The 25,047-nt window shown below is 36.9% G+C and overlaps 1 protein-coding gene across 4 annotated transcripts in view; it reads left to right on the top strand.

Annotated features, from left to right (window-relative positions):
- Positions 1-24,779, top strand: part of CLEC16A (C-type lectin domain containing 16A) — an 87,444-nt gene extending 62,665 nt beyond the window's left edge. Inside the window, exons 22-24 of one of the 4 annotated variants that reach the window (XM_084295925.1) lie at positions 8,762-8,902; positions 13,997-14,116; positions 18,203-24,779. In XM_084295925.1, the coding sequence (XP_084152051.1) occupies positions 8,762-8,902; positions 13,997-14,116; positions 18,203-18,573 (632 nt within the window). In that variant the 3' untranslated portion in view covers positions 18,574-24,779. Of the gene's footprint in view, positions 1-8,761; positions 8,903-13,992; positions 14,117-17,166; positions 17,205-18,202 lie in introns of all 4 variants that reach the window. The other 3 variants (XM_084295928.1, XM_084295927.1, XM_084295926.1) reach the window with 3 other exon arrangements.
- Positions 24,780-25,047: the final 268 nt, after the last annotated feature.

The following is a 25,047-nucleotide window of genomic DNA, read 5'->3' as shown; positions in this document are numbered from 1 at the left end:
TGAAGTGCATCATTTTTCTGAGGCAGAACAGCACTTTGTAAAGGTGGAGAGTATTGCAATACCAGAAGTATTTTGGTGTTTGGTGTGAAATTTGCTGTTACATAGAACATAGCAAAAGGGTGACTGTTGATACATAGCTTATGAAGGAAACACTGTCTTGTGAAATGCTGTGATTAGGGAAATAAGATCTTCTGCAAGGAACTGGGAAGGTGCATCTTTACAGTAATACCTTAGTCATAAATAGCAAGTTCTGTTGGAGCAGAATCATGACTATTGGAAAGGAAATAGTTGTGTTTGTAACTAAGCTTTATTACAACTGGAAGTCATAAAGTAGTGACAAAGGCACCTCTGGAAGCTCTTGGGTATTGTTTTAATTCCTGTAGCCATGATTAATTCTGCTCACCTTTCTTCTGCAGATTTTTCCTGGAAGAATTTCCTGGTTAGAATATTTGTTCTTGGTCAATGGTTTCCATTTACAGTATTTTGAGTGATTAAGACTTACCTTTCCCTCCCCTCAATTACCTTCCACAAGCATACTTAAAATCCCTCATCAGCAGTTGTATTGTTCTTTTTTAAAAGAAAAAAAAAAAATTGAATATTTTCCCATTAGCAAATTCAGTGATTTCTTGACATGTTTCATCTTAATTTTTTGTAATGGGTGTTCATTTTTGCTGTATCCTTTTCCCATCATCCTGTGTTGAGATACTTGTACTTGGACATTAGTGTTTTCCTTTCCTGTAATGAACAAAGTAAGGAACTCTTCTATCTCACAAACTGATCATTGGAAGCTTTGTACTTCAAGAACAGGAGTGCTGCAAGAAATAAAACGTTATGTAGCTTATAAAAGAAACAAAATTTGATAAATTTGGACAGATTACGGCAAAATATCCAGAATGCCCTCATGAGATATTGGCAAAACTCAAATTGAAGGCATACTTCCCTCTTTGATTATTCACCCCTCACACCTTGCTTACTGGTTGGCACATGCCTTTATTTTAAAAAGTGTTCTATATTATATAGCTGAGTATGCTTGTCCTGTTCTAATGATGTAAAATGTTAACATGGGTAGGTGTGCTGCCACCTGAACTCGAGAGCTCACTGACTCTTACTCGCTGTAACGATTTAAATTCTTATGTATGGAATTTTTATGAAGCTTCATCTTATTTGTGTATACCAGCTGAAAGCATTTCCCTCCTGTTTATATTCACATTAAGCGAACTGAATCATGGAAATGCTCTGCAGTTCAGTGCAGAGTTCAAAATGCTGACTTAGAGTGAAGTCTAATACAATAACCACCTGGGTATTGCATACACAGGAAGCTGTTCTTTAGAACAGCGATGAAGAATGCAAGGTTGAAAACTACTATATTTTTGTGAATCCATACGCTTTCTTGATAGTTTTAATTATAGATTTTTACTTATTTATCCACATATTTTATGAGTGATTTTGCTATTTTAACAAATATACTACAATTAATATATTGTCAAAATAATAATAGTATTACCCTAATCAGCTGGACAGCAATATTTAAGTATTTCATTATTCTGGAATTTGAAATCATGATCGGCAGTCCTGACTCCTTATATTTACTATTAATGTATCCCTGTATGTTTATATTACAATGGTGTCATAATGTAAATTCCAGCTTTACAAACTGTTCAAAATCCTGTTTTAAGTAGCTATGGCTAATATATACACACAAAAAAATGCAATGTATATGTGTTTTTTTCTTTGGAGAATTTGAAGATGAATACGTGCAAATACCAAGAAAACTCTCTAAGACAGCCTTATGTGGGAGTCGGTGTAAGCCAAGGAAACACGAAAAAGGGATGTCTATTCTGCCTTGAGTGCTAAAGAAGTGATGAGCATTAACTTGCTATAAAACAATGGAATGACAGTCATGCTTTATTTTTCACCTTTCCAATTATGCATGATGCTACAGCAAGGGAATAATTCTGAGTAAGGGGTGCTGTGAATCTGGAATTTATATGAAATTATCAGCTAAACTCTTCCAAAATGATTTGAAGAAAGCAAGCAGTGTTTCTAAAATAGTACTAAAATACCAAAGTCTTTTGAACTAACTTGTTTTGCTGCTTGTTTGTCTGCCACAAGATTATTATTAAAATTCTTCCTGAAAGACCACACTGAAACTCAGTAGTTTTTCAAAGTGTCTTTTATGGGAAATGATTGAATGGACACAGGAAGAGAAGGATAACGGCATTGCTGAAAAATCTGTCAAACCTAAACAGAGGTTCTCAGAAACAACTGCTTGCAATGGTTGTATTGTTGATTGCTTTTTCCATTCTGTTCCCTAGTATTATTCAACATTTTTGCTAGTGCAAACTCTAAATGTAAAATCATGATGAATGCCTTAGGATTGGTGCATTTACACATAATTATCCCTTGTATATGAAACTTTTAAATGCTTTTCTGATTCTTAATTTCACTCTGCTGTTGGCAAAGTTTTGTCTTTTTTGTTCCTTTTGTTTCTTGTACCTTATGCAGGGAGCCTCTACACTGTACTTTTCCAGAAACTATTATCTTGATTCTGATCTGACCTCAGAATTACAGCTTTTAGGAAGTAAATTATGTGACATTGAAAATAAAAAGTTAAACATGCATTTGATGCTTGCAAAAACTTGGCAAAAAAAAAAAAGTTCTGAAAACTGAGCAGGATTAGAATGCTGCTTTCATAAGCAGCATGGGACTTTTTTCGTTCAGAAATTACCTATGTGGAGATGGGTATGGTGTGCTTACTTAGAGTAAATTTTTCTCTTTTAAATTACTGACGTAAAATAACTGCAACAAATAGGGATCCACCCTACCCAGGATATGCCTCTAGAATCCCAGTTCTTATATAATCATCCATCCTTGGAGGTATTTAAGAGATGTGGGGCATGGCATTAAGGGATGTGATGTAGCAATGGGATTCGAAAGGTCGGGTTGGCGTTTGGACTTGCTGATATTGAAGGTCGTTTCCAACATAAACAATTCTGTGATTTTGTTCTGTGATCTTCTGAAGAGAAATTGATTATCAGCTTGGATAGTTTGATTCCTTCAGTGTTAAAAGTCAGTAAGTTTTTAGACTTCTGTGTAATGACTGTAAATAGTTCTTACGGTGGTCAGAAAAAGCTGCCAATTTCTAGGTAGTGTTTTGGGGCTTGAGCTGGATCTATAGAGTTCAATCACCTGGAAGTGAAATCAGTGACAGTTTCCTCTGAAATGGCAGTGTGCTATAAAAATATCTAGCTATTCTTGTCTTAAATCCCTACCAAAAATGGAACTACTTTAGGCTTGACATCTTTCCCTCAGCTCAAAATTGGTAAAATGTAATGAACTGCCATTTCGTGTTGACATAGGTGTAGGACAAAAATAAATGTATTTGCGCTTGCAACTGTGAAAAATTAATATTCGTGTAATGCACAAAGATTTAGCACAAGCGAAATCTATTTTGGGATTCCCCCATCTTCAGCAAGAGGGCAGATTTCAATTTCAATTTTCAGCTCAGCTGTCCTGCACAGCAGCCAGTCATGCAAATGTTGTTTGCTATCCCACCAGTTACTTTGGTAACTGGTTGTGGGTTGAGTTTCAGTACTCTCTTAAAATAAATTACAGCAAGAAATGATCTATTTTCATGGTGATCTGCTTACCAGAACAACTGAACCATAGATGGTTCATCAAATGCAACTAAAGGTGTTATATGGGGGCAGGAGAGAAAGGGAGTGGGAAACTCTTAAGCGGGGTGAACTGTCGAAGAAATAATACTTATTTAGGTGTATCTTTATTCATGTCTTCCAAATGATTCAGTCGTTTCACATTTTTATGGCACTTTAAAAAACTATTGAGTTTCAGTGTGGCCTTTGAGGAAGAAGCTTAGTAATCTTGTGCAAGCAAAACGAGCAGGGTTATGGGCACTCCCAAGTTCTAGGGCCATGCAGATGAGTTCCTTTTGAATGTTTGGCCGTTCTGAGTTCCGGTCATTTTACTGAGTGAGGAGAGTGCCCCTGGAAAAAGGTGACCTTGTATTTCATATAGTCATAAACACAGAAGTTTGGAGGCTGACACAAGCTGTTGTCTAGATATATTTTAGGAAAGTTCTGCATCCAGTCCTATATGATGCAATTTTATGTCCTATTCTACCATGTGCAGTTACTGCAGTTTGAAATAAATATTTACATTTTGACAGCACTAGAGAACATCTTGAGCCTTTATGAGCTTGTTCTTTAGCTTCCCAGGAAATCTGTCTGCCATCGCCTCTTGACTCGCAACTTGACAAGTTCTTTTGTTAAATGTCACTTCTGTATGGACTGCAAAGAGTCCCTCCTGGATTCTCTTTTATCAAGGGCTGTTATTTTCAGCTATTGGGTCAGAAAACATCATGTTTTCAGACAGCGTGAGTTACCTGCAGTTGCACAGACTGAAGGAGTCTGTACATATGGTGGCCAAAGAAGTAGTGCTTAAATATTTCCATTCAGGAAACATTTGCATGAAAACACACTAGGACTGTTGCTGTAAGATTGTCTTAGACCTGGTAGTGCATCAAGCAATGGATCTTGCTTTGGACTGGGGGAGTAATAAGGAGGGAAAGGGTTTTTGTAATATTTTTAGCAGTTTGGCATTTATAGGAAAGAAGAGAACAAAGTTCTGCTTTGTGTTTATAGACCTCCTCTTGCTGTAGGGAATTGTCCAAGTGAAACTCTGTTTGAAGGAGAGGGCTACATTTTTTTTTTTTATCTACGTACAATAAGAAACTGCTGTTGTAGAATTTACCATTCCTGCTCTAGTTTAATCTGTTTCTAGTAGCAAGGAACACTATGGCATGAAAACCGGCTGTGCTGTCAGAGGTGGTTTCCTGAGAGTTTGCACTAGATTTACGGGTCTGCAAAGAGGAGCTGAAAAAGCAACCCTGTCATGACAGTTGTTTCATGGGAAGAAGGGAGAGAAATTGTAAGATAATTTGCAAACACATGCTTCGGTTTAAGAATTAAATCCATAAAACGTGAGCTCTGTTCTGCAGAACCTTTGCACAAGTAGTCTTGCTGAATCAGGCCAGCTCCTCCTATATAGTTACAGTAGCACTGTCTGCTTTCTCCACTGTGGTGAGGATGGAAACTTCTCCTCCTTTGAAATAAAAACAGGGAAAACCTTTTGTGGATCTGGAATGCATTGCATGGGTGCAATCTTGTACAGCCCCAGGAACGAAACAAAATAAATTGATGTAAGCACTTTTCTACCAAAGGCACTAGTAGCTATTCCAAAAACATTTCTTTCACTTTAACAGATGGCTTTCTGTCTCCCTTGTGATCACAAGCCCATTGATTGTTCCCTGTTTCCCACCCTAACAGCTGTTTCCAAACACAAAGTATTGTGTAAGAAACCCAATGCATGTTTATTTAAAAATGTATATATCAGTGGCTCCAAGTGCCATAGATGTCCTTTGTTTGAGGTAGTTTAATTTGTAGCTAACTTCTTGCACATCATCAGGCGCTACTGTGTATAACCTCAATTTAATTTATCTCAATGGTTGTAGAAGATTGATGGCTTGGTTTCTGGCAGAAGAATAACGCATGGAACTATTTACATTTATGGAAGAATGAGGTGCTTATCAAACTGTTTTTTAACTAAAGTAGATGTCTCCTGGGACAGTGGTTATGTAATTCTTTCAGTTGGTGATTATCTTGGTCTTGAGGAATAGTAACTTAAAAGAAGAGAAAAAGCCTGGTGAAAGTGGCCTTCACCTATCTAGAATGATGATGCAAGGACTACAGCAGCTCAGACAGCATTGTGTTTCTGCAAGTGGTTTTGAGTCTAGATCTTGAATCCAAGGATGGGTGGTAGAAGGTAAGCGGTAGGACCACAAAGAAAGTCAAATTGCTAACTTAACTAGTATATATCAGCTTTTGTCTGCGTGACTTGCTTTCTCTATCCATTCTGACGTTTTTCCTTGTAATACAGCCTGTCAGTACATGTTGCTATTAAAATCATTTTCCTGATTTGCCATGTCTGTTTCAAAGCTTTCATATGCTTTTTGTAGTTAAAAAAAAAAAAAAAAAAAAAAAAAAAAAAAAAAACCTACTTCTGGCTGCCTCCTGCCCAGAACCAGCGAACTGAAACCCCATACTGAACATTTGCTATAAAGGGTGAAACATCCATCCAGCACTGTGAGAGATTCCCTGTTTAAAAGAAGAATCAAGTATTGTTCGGTGCATTTGATTTTTCTCCTACCTGTCAGATTGTGCTTCCCTTTTCAGGGTTCACTATACAGTGAAGATGGCAAGCACTATGTGGTGTTAGGTTAATCCTAGTGTACGTACATGTCGTGGCTACTGTCAGTAATTGAGGGAACTGCCAGTAAAAGGTAAACTTTCTCATTAATGATTTCCACAGGGCAGCGAGGAGGGCTGTAGAAGCAGCTAAGTGTCCTAGGTAGCAAATGACCCATAGCTCATGTTGAAGATATTTCTGTCACTGCAAGAAGCACGTCTGCTTCTGAAGAGCTGTTTATTCATCACTTCAGGTTTTGGTAACAAAAGCTTCCAAATGCTGGGAGGAATGTGTCAGTCAAAGGAAAGCCTTGCTGAACATAAAGGAGTTGCTCTAAGCACATTGTTGTGAGGAAAGTTGCTGAGTGAACCACAAGAGGAGTGTAATCTTCTAAAGAAAGCACGAGATGAACTAAGTATGAGCAGTGCAGTGGTGGTTGTCTTCGCTGGAATTGTGTGGGAAGGGCAGTTCATGAACTCCTCTCTAAAAGCATGTTAAAGTTCTAGGAGGTAGTTCCATGGTATTCTAAGTAGATGCTAGACCTTTAAAATCTCGATTCATGTATGTTTTCCTAATACTGATGTGATTCAAGATAATAATTGACTTCTGTAATAGCAAAACTATGAAAACTCTTAACTTAAAGTCAGCTGAAAAATCACATCCAAGGGAAAAATGTGCTCGGAAGAAATGTTGAAACCTGATACGGAATTCTTTTGGAAAAACAAGTGGAAAATGACAGTAATAACCTAAATTGTTACATGCCTTGAACGAAAAAATCCTGTAATCTCATGTGAAAGGGTTGCAGGTTCTCAGTGATTTTGTTAACCACAGTGTGTTATTTATAGTGATCTGATACATCTTAGTCTGTAAGAAAGCTAGGTTGGGCAATGATCTAGCTCACATTTCACGTTCTATTTTTTAGCTTTGATATAAGCACTTCTTGGATAAAACTTCTCTGTGCTCTTCACAGTTCAGCACTGCAGTCTGTACCATGCAGATTACTTCCTGCTCTGGATTTCTCAGAAATCAGTGGTATTCTGGGGAATTCTTTGTTGTTCTGTTGTGATGATTATTATTATTATTATTTTTTTTTTAGAATTATGAATATTCCTGAAAACTGGCTGTTGCCCACTTAAAAGAGCAGGAGGGAAAATGTTAGATGATACATCATGAGTGTTGGAAAACACCATTGCCTGATCTGATTTAAATCTGAGTTACAGATTGTAGAAGATACTGTAAAAAATAAAAATAAAAAATTGGATGGACAGAGCACGAAGTAAGAGAGCCGAAGATCACACTCCTTTCTTGTTCTACTGTATCTGCTAGCTTTGGCTGCTTCACAATAGCAAAACTATAGTGGGACATATAATACAATGAGTTAATATATGTATACGTGCAGGCCTTTTAATTAGGAACCTATAAAATAGCATTTGCTATGTATTTTCTCAATAAGAGAAGATGTTAGTGTTTAATAACTAAGAATCAGGGAAAATTTCTATTTTCATTGCCCTCTGATTATACTTGATCAGTCAATTTCATGATAGAATATCAGTATTCATTTACAGAGGGAGACAGTGCAGTGTGCTCTGCAGACATAACCAGGTAGACTGTGGAGAGCTAGTTTCGTGCAAGAGGTCAAATTGGATTTTAGTGCAAAAAAACAGGGATCTAAGTGCCTTGCTAGCACTCCTTTCCCAGATGTCAGTGTGCTGCAGGTCCATAATACTTTCTGAAATTGCGTCTTAAGGGGGAAAAGTACACAAATCATCATATCTGAAGAGGGAAGGAGATAAAGTGAGGAAATTAATAAAAATCAAAAGTCAAAAAAGTCAAAAGTCAAAGATTGAATTGGCTGGAGAGAGGGAGTTGTGGAGGAATGAGAAAGGAATGAATGCTAGACTGTTAGGAAAGAAGAGAATGTTACAATGAAAGGATTTGAGCAAATATTAGACTGAAAGACAAAAGAACACTTTTAGAATAAATGCTTTCAGACACTGTATAAATGTTCTGTCTTCAGATTGGAGAAAGTTAGGTTTGTGAGAAGGTGGATGAAATCCAGTACCAGCATTAGACTTGATTATTGAAATTTTGTGAAGCTCCTACTGCAGTAAAAAAGTTGGTGTAGGCTTTGTCTTCAAAGTTTTTGTTCATTTTTAACTAAACGTTTTCCTTATGTTAAGGTGTGTGATCCATGAGTAATATGTTGTATATACCCCAAACTGACTTGCTTTGACTGTGCAAACTGTGTTGTAAAATGTTTTGTATCATTTAACCTGTGTTTCCTTGTTCATTGATCAGCACTTGTAATTAGCGTGTTTTGAGTAAGACACATTCAGATTATCAGGCATCTGAGATGAAGAAGGTACATCCTCTGGGCCACCAGATGGAGTTAACACCACTTTGCAGTATTCTCTCTTTCCATTTCTCAGTTTGTTCATGTAGGTGAACTCTTAGAAGCTAACTACAAACTGGTGAACATCATTGTCCTATCTTGCAGGCTTTGCTGTAGCCCAGTGCATAAATCAGCACAATCCATCACCACTCTCATCACCTTCCAGTGGCAGTGGGAGCACGGAGCGCTGTGATTCAGTGACTGCAAGCTCAACTTCCACTCCTTCTGCTGCACAGAGCCCATCAGGTATTAAATCACAATTTTCAGCGTAGTCACCAAGGGATGTAGAGTATTGTAAATGTTACTGAAAAATTAACTTCCTGTGTTATCAAATTAAATACAGGGTAGGGGTTTGTTTTCAGATCACCTGATCATTTACCTAAACTGGTTAAATTGTGGTGCAATTTTTAATGATCTATTCAGCTTTTTGGAACTCCTTATCCACTGTATACATCAAGTGTTCTTAAATACTGGTGAAATTTATCCTGTTGTCTGATTTGTCTCCAAGCACATATGATTTGAAACAGTTTTTTGTTTAAACAGAAATACTGTTTTTGCATAAACTCATGCTGTTGTTTGTTTGCCCTAATGAATAAGTTCATCTCCACATAAAACGTCTTTATGAATTGGGCAACACTGGCTTTCAGTCAGTTGTATAATCATATGCTTATCTGATACTTCTGTTAATTTTTAACAAGAGGCCAAATATGAGACACTTTGAAATAGCTGTAGTTATTTAGGATTCTAACACTACACAGAGGAATAAAATGCCTTCACTCTTTTTTTTTTTTTTTTTTTTTTTCCTGTAGTGGTTCTGGGGAATCCTGTAATGGTATTTGTTTTTAAATACAAATGGTATCTCATATACCATTTGTATTTAAAAAGAGAACCTCCAGCTGGAGGGTAAGCAAGAAGTAAATTCTGAAGGGTGCATATTGAAATGCTTTCAGTCTAGAGCTGACCCTACTCTAGCTCTTTTTGGTTATTAAAAATAGATTCGCAAAAACTTCTCAAACAGCCCCTTCACTTTGGCAGTCACTTGCAGTGTTGATCACTCTTTGAAATGGTTGTTATGGTTCCCCCATTAAGATGTACCATTTTGCCTTCATTTGGAAGTTTTATGCTGATAAAGCTTTTTTGCAGTTTTACAGGAAATGATGCAATCTTTGTTAGGCATTTAGTGTTTTGTAGGTCATGAAATGCCTTAGTTTCACTGAACACTGTCAGGAGATCAGTGTACATTTTATGTCTGAAGTGACTATCCTTACAAGAAGTACCACTGGAAAAGGGTAAGCAAAAGCTGCTTATCAAGTTTATGAACAGTTTGTAAAGCATTCCAGCATCCAGTTGTTATAAAACACAATAATTACTGTTATAGACTAACATATAGTGAAAATACTCTTGAAATATGTGCAACTCTAGATTGAAATTCAAGGTATTTTTGTAATGCAATCCACTGAAAACTTTGGAGGGATCTCATTTTATTTTCTCCGCTGGCAAGTGATCAGTTATCCAGACCCTCTGAAGACTGCATACGTGGATGTTACACAGAGAAGTGGTATGATTTATCAGAAGTCTCGATATAGGTTGGCATTAAAGACAGAAAGTACTTGTTTCACTTACATGTTTCACCCTAGCTGTGTAAGAAAGGCACAGCTACTATGTCCTTCGCTGTATTTCAATCCTCTGAAAGGTGTCTGCAATTTTCGAAGAGAAAACTGTGGTAAAGGAAATAAAAATAGTTTTAAAATTCTAGCTGCTGTTATAAGCAACATGTTAGTTCATAGAATGTAATATGCAGCAAGAGTATATTACATACTTCAGACAGAGGTCTTTAAAGTACATGTAATCTGACTTCTGTGAAGAGCTGAGTAAATTCGTAGTATTCAATTCCTCATCTAGCATATTTTAATTTAAAATAAAAGTTTTGAAATGCCTGGTTCCAGTCTGCACTTTACCAATTCAGTTGCATGAATGGTCCACATTTAGTGTGACCTTCATCATGAAGCATGTTCAAAATGCCACATGTCATTCAGGAAGACAGTCTTTGGTATTATTTTTTTTTGGCACAGGACCTGGGGACATTGATAGATGCTTTAGGAAAACTAGTTGTGATGATACAGTTCTGTGCCATATCACTGTGGGGGTAGGTAGTAACCTTCAGCAAGGTCAGTGGAAATTAATGTGAGAATGTGCTTCAGCTACTTTAATGCCAAGTCAACAACTCTTATTAACCTGATGCAGGGATGAATTTTGAGCTAAGCTCTTGGATTCTTCAAAACTGCTCTGTTCATCTGAACTGAACTACTAATGTAGTTGCAGCCAATACTGAACAAGTAATGTTTTAAACAGGTAACAGCTGAGTAGCTGACAGTGCCTCTAGGTCCTTAGTGCAGACTAGAGAGGATGCCAAAATCGCCGAGGCTCTGGTGCAGGGTGTTGGGGATGGGGGACAGGGCAGTGGGATGTCTCTAACCCGTGTAGGTGCTTTGACACTTCTTGCTGATCTTAAGTATCAAAGCAATTTATGCTGATTCTGGTCTATTCCTGAGAATTGTTTCAACATTAACTAATTTGACCAGTTTAATGCAAACTTGTAATGAATATTCTCCCTTCTGTAGTATTTATATGTAATTGTGGTCTATACTATAACCTGCTGCCAGGAGCACAAGCATGAAAGAGGGAATCTGTTTGGTTTGTCCAGACAACTGTTCTGCAGGCTTGTGACTGAACAGAAGTATGCTGCTGAAAAATAAGTGACAGTGTCTTGATATGAGCGCTTACTGACCACTCAGCTGAGTTACTGAAATAATTGTTTGTATTTCTCTACTTCAGTGTGAAACTAGGTGACTTTTCCCCTAACTTGCCTTATTCTGCTGTGAAGTAGTAGAGGAGGCTTGCATGAAGGTCTTTTCCAACCTAATGATTCTGTGATTCTTAATATGAAGTGACAAGACAAGAAACATTGTCACCTCCTTCAAGGAGGAAGAAGTAAGTAGCTGATTAACAGCAAGCAGTTACCAAGATTTGTTTTATGCCCCGAGGTAGCACTTGAATGCTGCTACCATCTGTCACGTAAGAGTCCCTTCTCATTTCCCATTCTATTCTAAACACACACATGAACACAGGTATTTCCTATTCCTTCTGCCTTCCCTTCTCCCATGTTTCTTCTAGCAGCTAAACAGGTTGCTGACTGTGAAGAACATGCTAGGTTTCTCAAGAACTTCAGTGAAGAAGGCCAACTAACAAAAAAGGAGAGATGGATAATTGAATGTCGTGGAAACTACCTCAACTATCTTCCTTAAGGACAACATCTTAAACCATGACAGCTGCTTCTGCTGTAAACTTGTAATTACTGCTACTGTCCTAAGCTGCTGTCTGTTGACAGATTTAGGCTGTTCAACGTTTGATATATCTGAGATGGTACTTATAATCTTCACAGAGATCTTCCAGGGAACAAGATTTGGAGCATGGAGTGACTTTACATAAAACTGTGATAGATGAGAACAAAATAAAGACAAGTTGCATATTTGTTAGTTGAGGAAAAAAAATAATATATATAAAATATAAAATTTAGTGTGTATATATATATATATACACTAAAAATAGTATATATTGAACAATAAAAGAGCTTTTGAAAATGTATTACTGTAAAAAAATATTTTGTGTTTTGTAAAAACATTTTCCTTGCTATCACTCTGACCTGCATCAAGCAATATCACACTGTCTTAATGCAAGAACGGAGTGTAACTGAACTAACATAGAACCACTTGGCTGAGCATGTTTCATTTGCTATAAGAGAACAATAGTTGCATCAACTGCTTTGTCACAAGTAAAATAAACTTTTGTAATTCCTGAATCCTACATAGTAACTGCCACAATACCTTGTAGCACAGAAGTTTTAAAGCCTGACAGCTCCCGCATATCTGGCAGTTAAAATTAGCCCTCTGTTCCTTAAAATAGAAAAAGGAGAAGCCGTCCCTCAAAGAAAGGAGTGTCTCTAGCATGACAGAAAAAGTACTGCCAGGTTTTGCAAATGCTGCTATCCTGTTAGGTATTTTTTGTTGTATTTACAGTCTCTTTTTAATGAACACATACATTTGAAATGTTGCTGTGCCTAGGGTAAAACTGTTGTCTTGCTAGGCAGACTTTATAAGCTTCTAAGCTTAGGATACGGTCTTGCCTTGGCTGCACTTGCTGGAACCATGCACTTCTGGAAAGTACTTATTTTTATATAAGCCAAGGATTAAGATAAAGAAGCTGTTACTGTAAGTTAGCAGTCTTATATATATGTAATGTCATTCACAATTTATTTCATCACTTTTTAAGTTGCCTAAAGCTTTAAAATGCAATTGGCTTCTATACTTAAGAAAATGTTTACACAGGAGCAATGGATATTGAGGACTTGAGAAAGCATTGATCTTCTATGTCACTTAAGCCATATTTCATGCTTCTGGCAGATATTAATGGGAAATGGTCTAAAATAAGCACAAAGAGCTGTCCCCTGTTGCAGAAAATAAATTGGATACCAGTCTATAAAATAAAATACATGTATTCCAGAGAGTGCTTAAGAACAGAGAGCCTGTGAGAACAGTGCCTGTCATCTTACTGAAACCATCACAATTTCCTCTGTGATCAGTAATGTAAACGTGTTGCGAGCTGTTCTCCAATGGGAGTAATTTTCTAATTAGCTGAGGAAGTATTTATGTTTCTAGAAAATTTCTTTCTATAAAACTTTCTACACACTAGGCATCATCATCTTAACTGCTGTTATCTTTTAAAGTGCTGCATTTGGCTTTGTTATAATCCAAGTGTAATACTTCACTTTCACATCTTAGATTAGTAGTGCTGAGCAGTCTGAAGTAGTCACCTGCTCAGGAGAGCACCTCATGTAATGTATTGCCAATTGGAATCAGAAAAATACTCTATCACCAGAACGTGCAATGGAGAGGTTTTCCTAAGGTTTTTAGAGGATGTGAGTAGATCATAATGCAAATGCATACCAGTCCTGTGTCAGTGTAAGTGCTGTCAGAATTGCCAGATGTAATTCAAACTGCATTATGTACATATCTAGATAGGTAAGCAAAAATAACTTCATGTAAGCTCACTTATTCCTAAATAAATGAATGAGTTAATTCTTCCAGCTGCAAAAGTAATTCCAAAACTTAAAAAGACTCAGGTGTCAAATTATGTGCAAGATATCAGCAGTTATGAATGTGTCCTTGTCATTTATTCTTGTTGCTACTCTAACATTTATCCTTTGTCTTCATTCCAGTTTCCCTTCCTTGTTTCATTGTTAAAACCTTGGTATGATATATTGATGTGTTTTCCTCTAGTAAGGTCTGGCAGGAAAGGACGACGGCGGGTGTTTAGTCTGTCGGAGGCTGACAGTCACGGTGGACACTGGGTTTAGGTCTTCAAGCAGCAGCTGCAACCGAAACTCACGCAATATCAAATCAGGCAGGTTCCTCCCTAAGATTTGAAAAGCCCATAACAGTTAATAGAGCATACTTGGTTTCCATGCTTGCAGCAGTAACAGCAAGGTAGGAAACTGAAGAAAAGCATCATAAATATTTGACTGTACTGGTTTTGGGGAGAATTGTGCAGCAATAATTAGCTGTTTCTGAAAGTCCTACTTACAGTTTCTCCCATATTTCTTGGCTGTCTTGCCAAAAACTGAAATTCTGCTTACTGCCAAATGATCTATCAAGCCTCCAGCTTCAAAGCAGCTATGTCTTCATCTGCACAGGGGCAGTTATGGCTGTAGTGGAATTTAGCAAGCACAGGCTTCAGAATGGACGGTTATGCAGGTAGCTGACTGGCAGCAGGAAATCTATTTATAACTCAAGTAAAATGAAGAAGTGTTCAGCATAAGACTGTCCTTGGACTGTGATGATACAAGCTAGTTTTTTTTCTGTCATCACATTTGGGCAGATGGCTTTATGGACTGTTTAATTGTCTGCCTGAAGGAGTGGGGAGGGGAAGTAGATACAGAAAGGATGGAAATAGACCTCATACTAGATTGTCACTTACATAACCTGTGTTAACTTGAATCTAATTTATATTTTTCACCTCCATGGCATAAGCAGTTTTTATTCTGTTAATACTACGTAAACATCCTTTCTCATTTTTAGACTTTATTTTGTGTCTTTTCCCTTAGTGTGCTGTTACTTATATTTTTGTTATCCTTTCACAGTATATTGCTGTACGGTTTAAGACATTTTTCTGTAGACTGTGTTCATTCTTACCTCTTTCTTTTCTTTTCTGTCTTCTTTCCCTAATGACCATCATAACATAAGTTAATATAACAGGAGTGGAGCGATTTTCTTCTATAGTGTTACCAAGGTTATTTTTACAGGAGTGTTGGGAGGAAAAAAAAAAAAAAGGTTGCTGAGCCCACCACAACCAAAGATAGCTGGTAATGTCCATTGTCTTGCAAAACAGTGCCCTGAAAGATAGCTGGTAACGTCCAGTGTCTTGCAAAATAATGCCCTGTTTTTTAATCTTGTTTGATACTTAAATTCCATATCTGGCTTTGTTTTTTTTGTGCCTGAGCATTCCTGCTTAAACGCATGTGAGTTGGGGAGAGGTAAATAGAAATATTTTTTCCCATATTAGATGATAACTCCTTGATATTTAAGAGTAAAGTATGTCTTAGTGATTAGTGAAAATGACATTTCTTTTTGTTCCTTCTATTCAAAGTGAAATGGAAAGTGAAATTTGAACGGAACCAAGCGTTAGGGGTCTAAGTTTTTTTGAAAGCTACGTAGTATTTTTATGTCCAGTATAGATAGAAGTTCCAAATAATGGGTAAGGAACTTAATCTCCTAGTATATTGGGTGTCTTGAAACTTTTTTGAATTAGTAGCTTGGTAACTATCCAGATTTTAGAGACAGATGTTTTTATAATAAGCCCTTCTTGAGCTTTTTTTCCAGCTAGGGCACATCTTCTTTTCAATTCTTTATCCCAGTTTCAAAGACTCAGAGAATTCAGGTCATACATAAATGTGTTTATCTATTTGGATCCTTTTCTGAATTGTCTGAGTTCAAAAGGCTTTCAAATTTTGAGCCTCAAAGGTTTCCTTATTGGTAATCATTGCTCTGAAATGATGTATTCAGTTAAGTGGGAGATGTTGTACATGAAACCTTACTACATCAAGAAGGTGCTCTTTTTTTAATACCTCTTTATTTTCCAAATTATCATTCTAAGATGCTAGATCTCTGTACTCCATTTAGTTTCCTTCATCTATAGTCTGATTATTTATTTCTTTCTGTCATTATATCCAAAAGATAGGGGAGATAACTCATCTAGCGCAAGCTTATAGCTCCAGTTTCAAGCTAAGTATACACCTGAAGTGCCCATTGATCCCTGAGAGTCTGGTCACAAAGATGCAAGTGCCACTCTCACAGTCCAGAAGGGATAGTATATTGTAAAACAGTAGCAAGAGCTGTTGACCTTGTCCAGAATATTATTTTTTTTCTCTCATTTTATATTGATACTTGCTTTCTGCCCCTACAAGGACTAAGTGGCAGTTGGCTACTCCCTGGTTGTTTTGGCAGTAACGCTGTGCTGGGTTACAGCATAGCTGTCCCTGCTGCCGTTTAACGAGCAGCTCTGACAGCAACTAATGGAATATTGAAAGTAGGGGAGAGAGAGAGAGACTGCTATCAATAATAAATAAAACAGACAAAATAGCATAGAGCTCTGCTTTTGTATTTTCTATTTATAAAATACTGTAGCTGAAATACTAGATGCTCAGTTTGTTCTGCTTTTACATTTTCTGATATGTTTTTATCTTTTTTTCTGAATGCATTTTCAGACTTTTAGATATAAACTTTATCAACACCAGATTTTTTTTTTATGTAGTCATTTTTCAAATATTTGTTTGCTTTGTTGTATTGAGAAGGGAGCCACTTTAACAGTCATTTATATCCTACGTGGAAGGATATATGATATATATATATCATTTATATCATATATATCATATCAGAAGAACATGCATGTCTGTCAGAATTTCAATGAATGAAAGTTATGAGGAAGTCATCCTCCCAAAAGGAAGGGCTTCTCAGTGCAAGCCTTGCATCACATTCCTGTTATCAATCACCACATTTTCACTAAAACTTATTGATAGCCCAAAAAAACCCCTGCAGTTACTTTGAATTTGTCCTTATTTTCAAAAATAACTAGTGATGTCCTTTTTGTTTAAAGAGTTTGCTTTCTTTAAAATAAATAAATAAATCTAAGTTTCCTTTTCCTTAAAGGGAGAAGCTTTAGCCACAGATTCAGCAAAAAATGAAATCAAGTGATTTTCTGAAGTGAGAATACATCTTTGTTTGGGGTTATCTTACCAGAAAGGTTAAAAAAAAAGAAAAAAACACACAACTGTCTCTCACTGTTATCTTACTGATATCTTACTGTTGATACCTTACTGATATCCATTCCATTCTAAGCTCTGTTTTTCTTTTCTTCTTCCTTATATTCATGTGCTTTTTTGTTTGTTTGTTTTACAGGAATAATTGGAATCATATTGAAACAGAAATATTCTAAGGTTGTCATTGTGCATTAAAAAACAATCTTAGCTTCTGTATTCACTACATTGCCTTGTAGACTTTTCTGCAGATGCCTGTACACTTGAACACATGCTGATTTTTAACAAGAGCTCTAAATGCCTTGAAGCTGGATACCTGTTAACTTGAATGGCATCTATTACTCTAGCCTGAAAAGAAAAAAAAATAAAATTGTGTGGGCATACTTGCTCATATGAGGTGGTACCCCCTGATCCTTTCTGTTTATTACCCATCTGAGCCAAATAAGCAGTTCTCTCGCTAGTTACAAGGATTTTAAGGAAAAAAAATGGCAAAACAAGTAGCTGTTAATGTTTTTTTTCACTGTATGGGAAGGGCTAGCAGCATATCAGGTTTCTGTGATATGCAATGCCTTATTGCCAGTTTTCTCCATGTTGTATGCTCCATACTTATGAGCACAAAATTTCGTAAAACAAAAGCCTGTGTAAAAACAGGTTTATTTTGCAGCACCTTTCAGTTACAGTATGCACATAATTCTCCTTCCTGTTGTTACATAGTTCCACTTTCTATGGCTAAGATGTCACTTCAAACTGAATGCAGAGAATGGAATGAGAGAATCACTTCCAAGTCTTTGTAAGAATAGGTCTCCTCTTGGGAAAATTAGTTACATAGGACTTCTTTTCTATTTCTCAAGAGCTGCCTGGTATGGAGTGGTTATTTGTTTTAGTCTATACTAAATTCTGGGGAGGCTTTCTTATTCTTCTTATTCTTCTTCCCCTCTGTTTCCTTTCTCTAGGAATATTTATGATACTGCTGTTATTGCAGTATTAAAGATGTAGATTTTCTGGTTCATAACGTGAACCATTATTTATTATTGCTGGCATAATTTAAATATTGTGCTTCATAGAACAGTTTTCCACCCAAGTATTCTTAAATACTCATAAGCAAAGTACACTGGTTTAATGAGCAATGTCTATACTAAGTGGAATATTGATTGTTTCTTGGTGTTTTCTTTCAATAGATGACCCTTCAGCTCCAGAGCAGCCTCACATGACCATTCCTGGTCAGATGATGATGTCTGACGAAACTCTTCCAGCTGTCTCAAAGTCTAGCAAGAATGTTGTAAGAAACAGTGACATAGAAACAGCAAACCTGTCCCCTAGCCTGATTCCTGCACAGCAGCCCACGATATCGTTAATATCAGATGATAACACAGATGCACTAAGTGTAGAGTCACTTACACTGGTCCCACCGGTTGATCCACACAGTATTCGTACATTCACCTGCATTCCTCAGCCACCTTTGCCATCTGAAAGTGAAGTTGACATGGTAAAAGAGACAGAGGAAGAGTGGTGTGACTCAAGCCAACCTGCAGACTGTGATAAAAGGTGAATCAAATTCTTGATTGGGAGCGCAGATACTTCTTGGAGCATCAGAGGCTATGGTCTGCAAGAAGAGCCCCACAGGTGAAGCATGTGGGCAGCTTTTAGGACAAGCATTAGAAGTTTGGCATATTTAAACTGGAGAAAAAATCTTCAAATCTGGATTGGGTATCTCCGCACTTATTTCTGATATACAAGAATGTGAATGTACTTCAGATCACCTACTTTATTATAAAAATAAAGCTCCAGCTGCAGTAACTAAATTAATTGTAAAAGGTCTACAGTATGATGGCAAAGTGAAGAAAATTTTTGATAGCTGGTTCAGGATGATGTACCGCTACTTTTTTGAAACTGGAGACATACCCACTGACAAGGAAAAAAAAATATATATATACTATAGTACAGACATACCACTTTCATTTGATTCATGAATGTTTTTTTAATCCTGATCTCTTTCAGTTTTTGTAGGCCTGTATGATACCAGCAGGCTTGGCCCCTTTAAATGTTGTATTCATAGGTTTCCAAACTTCAATATTGTGTTTTCCACATGTAATATTTTTTCAAGGTTTTATTCAAAGCAAGATACATCTCAAAGCTTTTTTTCTTTTTTTTTTTTTAAGGTAAAACTCTGAAATTTAATGTGACAACTGCTTATGCAGATTAATGTAAGGGATTTTTGAGACTTTTCCAGTCTTTGCTTAACCAGCTACAGAGGGATGAGAAGTATTCTAAGAGATTGCCATAGCTTGTGTGTTCACTGCTGACAGTCAAATTGCTACACCTCTGAGGAGTTATGATGTCTTCTCTACTGAAGGACGACTGGAAGCAGACAGAAGCAGTTTTACTCTAAAGAGGCTAGAGTTTTTTGTTGTTGTTGGCATATGGGTTTTTTCATATTCCTGTAGGAAGTAGGTCCCCACATCTAACCAGTAATTCCTTTGCAAGTCTGAAAATGAACAGGAATTTTTTTTTCCCATCTGGGAGATTATCACTGTTAAATGAAATTACAATATAAAAGTGTTTGTGACTTTATACTTGCCTTACCAAATTTACCTTTTAGATCCTGAATCTGAGTTGACAGTAAGTAGAGGAAGATTGTGGAGTAAAGTTTGTAGCTCTATGCTGACTTTATATGGAATTTAAAGTTAATGGAGTTCAAGCTTTCTGATCAATTTCCACGTGTGTTCATTTAAGCTAGCAGTAAGATGAGCAGTGTTTCATTATTGGTCTGCACATAACACTGAATGCTCTCTGGCTCTCAAAGATTGAAGTCTACTATTTACTTTACTTTGTATTCCAGTCATCAGTGCCATCTGTTTCCTGATTGTCTTTGTGAATATTGATTTCATATCAAATAGGTGAATCTGAGGTTTTTTACCTACTTTTCAGTCCTTCCGTATCTCTTCTTTGCTGTCAGATGGAATGCTTGAATTGATTTTAAATATTATATTTATATGAGATTGAATAATACGCAGGTATCACTTTGCTTGTTTTTCCATCTTTTCCTCTGTGTAATGATTTAATCTTTGAAAACCATGGATATAGCATGGCTGCTATTGAAAGCCAGCATTTTTTCTTCCATTATCAGCTTTTGCATGCAGCTTTGTTCTTTTCTGGTTTTCTGTGGCTTCTGCTTCATCTCAATTGAACTAGCCACTATTCTGACCATTCCAGAATGGCTCAAACTCTAAAATGAAATCTGAGTCTTTAGCACTGTTAAGGGTGTGGGAGAATTCGGCCTTGCTGGATTGAGGCCACTATTAATTTTTTTTCATGTGCTTGGGGTGAGTTTTCACTGGAGGTACTGTTGTGGCTAATGTACACATACCTGAACAAGCTGAGACATCAATAGCAATTTGGGCATAAGGAACACATAAATATGTTTTATTAGCTTAACTTATTGCGGTCTAGACTTTCTCTAGCATGTTGCTGCATTGCTCTGTAGCCACAGTAATAGTCTAAAGACCATTATAAAAAATGATTCCTTGCTTAATTTGAAAGTGTTTTGTTAGTTGTTAACTTTAACTCTTCACCTAGATTACAGAAAATGCAACTGTAAAGGCCTAGTTCCCTTAATTAAAATTAATTTTAGACAGAAAAGCCTTGATCTATCTTTATCTAATGTAAAATTCAGTTCTAGCAAAATGAGGAGTATGCACAAAGCAGCTTTTTAAAGGGCATGCATAATTTCACCCTTGAGTCATACTGCACAAGAAAGAGATGTAGGGAAAGAAAGCCGACTGTTTTTCATTGCCTTGGAGTGGCTTTTAAGTCCCATGACCGGTTGTCTACCAAGAGCTTCACAGGAAGCAACTGAGATGCTGTTAGTAGGAAAATATTAAGGCATATGTGTATTATACAACTTATATTCTCCATGCTGCATTAGGAGACTTAATAACGTAAAAGTTTGGAAGTTACTGAAATATGTCATCTGACAATCTTATCTCTGCAAGTATGGTGTTATTAATCTACAGTTCCTCGAAGAGTATCATAATCTGTCTCTTATCAGAAAAACTCAAGGGCTGTTTCCTTATCCCCCTTTCACTGTAAAAAGGAAACTTAACCAACCATCAGCACCTCAGCCACAAATACAATTTCTTATCTAAACAAAAGTCAGTTTGAGTCAAGGTAGCATCCTTCTTTTTAACCAAACCCAAATACCAAGTTAGAGCTGAGAACAACAGCTAAATGACTGACCATTCAGAAGGCTCACTAATTCAGCGCAATGCTGCAGAGAGAAGGGAAGGAAACAAGAATCGCTCTGAAATAAATTCACTAATGGTCCAGAGCAAAATGCTGGAATTTTGTGTGATGAATTCGTAGCGTGTTTGTAGAGGCTATGCCTTACCTTCAGCCATACTCTATCGTATAAAACAGTTCTGTTATTCCCTTTTTTTTGAGGAGATGCACCAAAGACACCAGGGCATAATAAATGTTACCGCATTATTTTGTGCTCAGTCTCATTTTATTAAATTTTACCAGGATGTTACTCGTTTAACTTGTTTAGCTATGTATTGCTGTCACTGTGAGGTGTCTGCCTCTTGCAGGTCGCCTTTCTGTTTTTGTCATCCCATGGACAGCACTGGATGAGACTTGTGCTTTTTCCTTGCGAAGGGCACATGGGATGTCTGTTTGGCAATCTGGTAAAGAAAAGAGTGGGAAGGAAGCATTAGTGGCCAGCTCTAACGTCCGCCTTGCTAGTGAGTAATGTTTGCTGTGCAAAACTTGTGTGCAAGAATTGGCTTTTGCAGAAATTCTTTGGTACAGGAATAAACCAAACATTTATCTTCCTGCACTATTTTTTATGAGCTATGTGGATTAAGAAATTCACTAGAAATGTAGTCATATGTATACTAATACTGGAGACTGTTTCATGTGAAATTGTGAATTATACTGTAAAGACTGACCTTGTTTGTACTCTTTGCAGCTAATTCATGATAAACTAACGTTCTGAATTTTGTTCATTAAATTAAGCTGGGTTTAAAATATAAAATTACACCTGTTAAAGTGACACCTCAGTGTTCTTTGCTTTACAACACAGCTGGAATTTTCCTTGAAGTCACTTGAAGAAAAAATGTTAATATCTTCCAGAATTGACTTACTGTCTTGAAATGCTCTTGCTAAAGTACAGGTATGTGGCATTTAAAGACCTTTATTGCTTCTCCAGAATTTAAAACTCAAAGCTCATTACTATTCAGAGTTTAAGTCAGTGTCCTACAAGTTTAGGTCAGTCATACAGCTCTTTGCCCCCATAGCAACAGAATACAGGGGGAAATAATGTTTTCTTCTGGGGATTTGAAGTATTTTTGTTGGTAAAATTTTAAAATTGATGGTTAAAGTACTTTCCAGCAAAATCAGCAATCCTTAGGATTGAAGTTACTGAGATTTTTTTCTTATTTTGCAGTAAGATGCCAGTAGCTAGAATTGCCATGCGTGCAGCAAGAGGCCATGGCTGGTTACGATGAGCTGGTTACCACTGAGCTATAGGAGTTCAAAACCTGCCTGGCAACTGATTGTCATGCTACTGGTAGGAAATGGACTTATTTTTCCTCATGAAGTAAATGAAATGTAAAACTGTATGCTTGAAGACATGGGTAAGCTATCAGCCAACCAGGTCAAACTGTAAGTGTGAAGCCACTCCATGACATTTAGCACTTCAGTCACAGGGTGTCTGTGCTCGTGTAATGTGTCACTCTTTTCTGCACAGGTATTGCAGGTAAATACACCATAGCCTAATGAAGTTTTGTTGATGTTTATGTCCTACTCTTCCAAGAAAAAAAATCTTGCTAAGTATTCACATGTTGTCTTCACTAAGCAGCTTGAGTTAAATGGGGAGTCGCTTTTAGAAGAGCATTGCACAGGTAGCTGTCAGCTAGGAAATTTAGTCTTTTGGTCCTACAGCTGAATCAGAGATTTGGGAAGAGACAGCCAATCGGGACATCAATGGGATCTGGGCGTTTTGCCTCAAAAGTGGTATGTCTCCTTGCTAAGTTTCCTACTCATTTTCAGACAACCAAACCTTAGGCATTTCTATGTATTTTGGAAGTTCAGAGCTCTTCTGTCTGTCTTCTTGAAAGAGCCTTTGGGTACATCACTGTTTACCCATCTCTGGCTTAACTTGGGGTATTGTTCACCTGGCCACTGCACTTTGAGGGGTTTTCCTGCATTCACCTGCTCTGCTCTGTTGTTTCCCAATGTTTGCAGCATGAATCCCAAACGCGTACCAACCCTCACTGCCTCCTGCAAAGCAGGTGGTGATCCGGGCAGGGTGTGCAGGGTGGGGGTTTGCAGGAGGTGGGCAGGGGAAAATGCTCGGGGGGGTTCTGTTGTTCAGGGTTATTTGAGCAGCAAGAGGTATGGGAGATGCAAGTCTGAATTGAGTCTCAAACAGAAGGTTCTTTCATATGGAAAAATATTTTTATATTACATTTGTACAGAATTTTCCCTATTTTGATCTCTCCAGATTTTTAAGGGTCTGCACATTGCTTAAACTTGATTTGTTTTGCAAGATGATCTAAAATTTATTTTAGGTTTGCTAATGTCTTTAAAAATGTAAAGCTAAGTTTTGCATGTCTAATAAACGTGCACTGTGGCGGTATCTGTTTATTGTTTTGCTAACTAGAATTTGTTAATTCTTAATGAATATGAAAAACTTGTCATTGTTGTGACTGTCTCAGCCTCAATGAATGTGTGGAGTGTGTTTATTTAAAAAGGTAACTAAAAAGGGCTTAAGAAGCAAGCAACTAAGAATACTCGATGATACGAAGTTCAGGCTAGTACATAGTGTTCCCAGGATTCTTTTAAGAGCATAAGATACATAGACTTTTTCATCTTTTTTTTTCTGCTACTTTGGTTATGGGTACCCACACTAATGTAAAGCGAGCTTAAGACATAATGGCCATCTGATACTTAAGTCTCTATGAGGAGAGAGTCTGAGTTTTTGTGTATTTAAGACTAATGGTGGCAGGAATAGTTACAATAAACATGAAGCTAATTTTGAAAAGGATTGAGAATAGCTTCAAGCTTGCCAATTCCTTAGAATTTCTAGGAGCTTTGGTTTGCTCATTGATAGCACCAAGAATAAATGCAACAAGTTCAGGGGACCTGCTGGAAGCATTTTAAGCTTTAACTTCAGGCATCTCCATTTGTGAATGTGTGTTGATATTTTGTTGCAAACTTTTTACTTCATTTTGAATTGTTTTGCTGGTTTTGATTATTTTAAGTGCAAAGGGAAATGTATTTTTCTATAATAAATGTATCTGGGCTTTGAATAGTACGTAAAGCATTTAATGAATATGAAGGTCTTTCCTCTTATGAAATATATTTCAAAAATGTCTGAAATGTACTTCATTAAAAAAAAAAAAAAAAGTCCTGAACATGTACTTACATTTAAAAGGAAAAAAGCCCAAACATGGGGTGAATTGAATTCTGAAATGTCTTTTCTACAGGCAATAAGTATTAATTATTTAATGTAAGTTATGTTAGAAATTTGGAGTAAATGTGACAATATATTATGTTAATTTAAAGAAAAAATGTAAATAAGTGGGAAGGGAGTGAAATTAGAAAGCATTCTTGTATGTCTCTGAAATCCAGATTTATATAGCTGAGTTTGTATTTGCTGGCATTAATCATATGTCATGGCTATGGAAAACCTGGGCAAGAATGAACAATTGATCTTTCTTTGTAAATGGAACTTGGCAATAAAAATGGTGTTACTGAGAACTTCCCCTTCATGTTGTGTCACTGGATTTGATGCACATCCAATAACAGTGAAATGCCCAATTTGCAGAAGTGTACCCGTAAGAAGAATGGTGCATGTGAGTGTTAGGCATTCTAATCTTTAAGCTGAAAACTGAAAATAGCCAAAGCATTTTTGCATTGTGTATGCAGGAAAGGCAGCATGTGAGGGAGAGCAGAAAAGAAGCCTGTATAGGTGATGGAAAGTAGACGAGACCAAGGGTTAAGAGTGGCTGGGCAACATCTA

This window comes from Netta rufina (assembly GCF_964035555.1).
Source record: "Netta rufina genome assembly, chromosome: 15".
In the NCBI taxonomy this organism is placed as follows: Eukaryota; Metazoa; Chordata; class Aves; order Anseriformes; family Anatidae; genus Netta; species Netta rufina.
The sequence above is the reverse complement of the archived record's forward strand: the minus strand, read 5'-3'. Positions and strand labels throughout refer to the sequence as shown.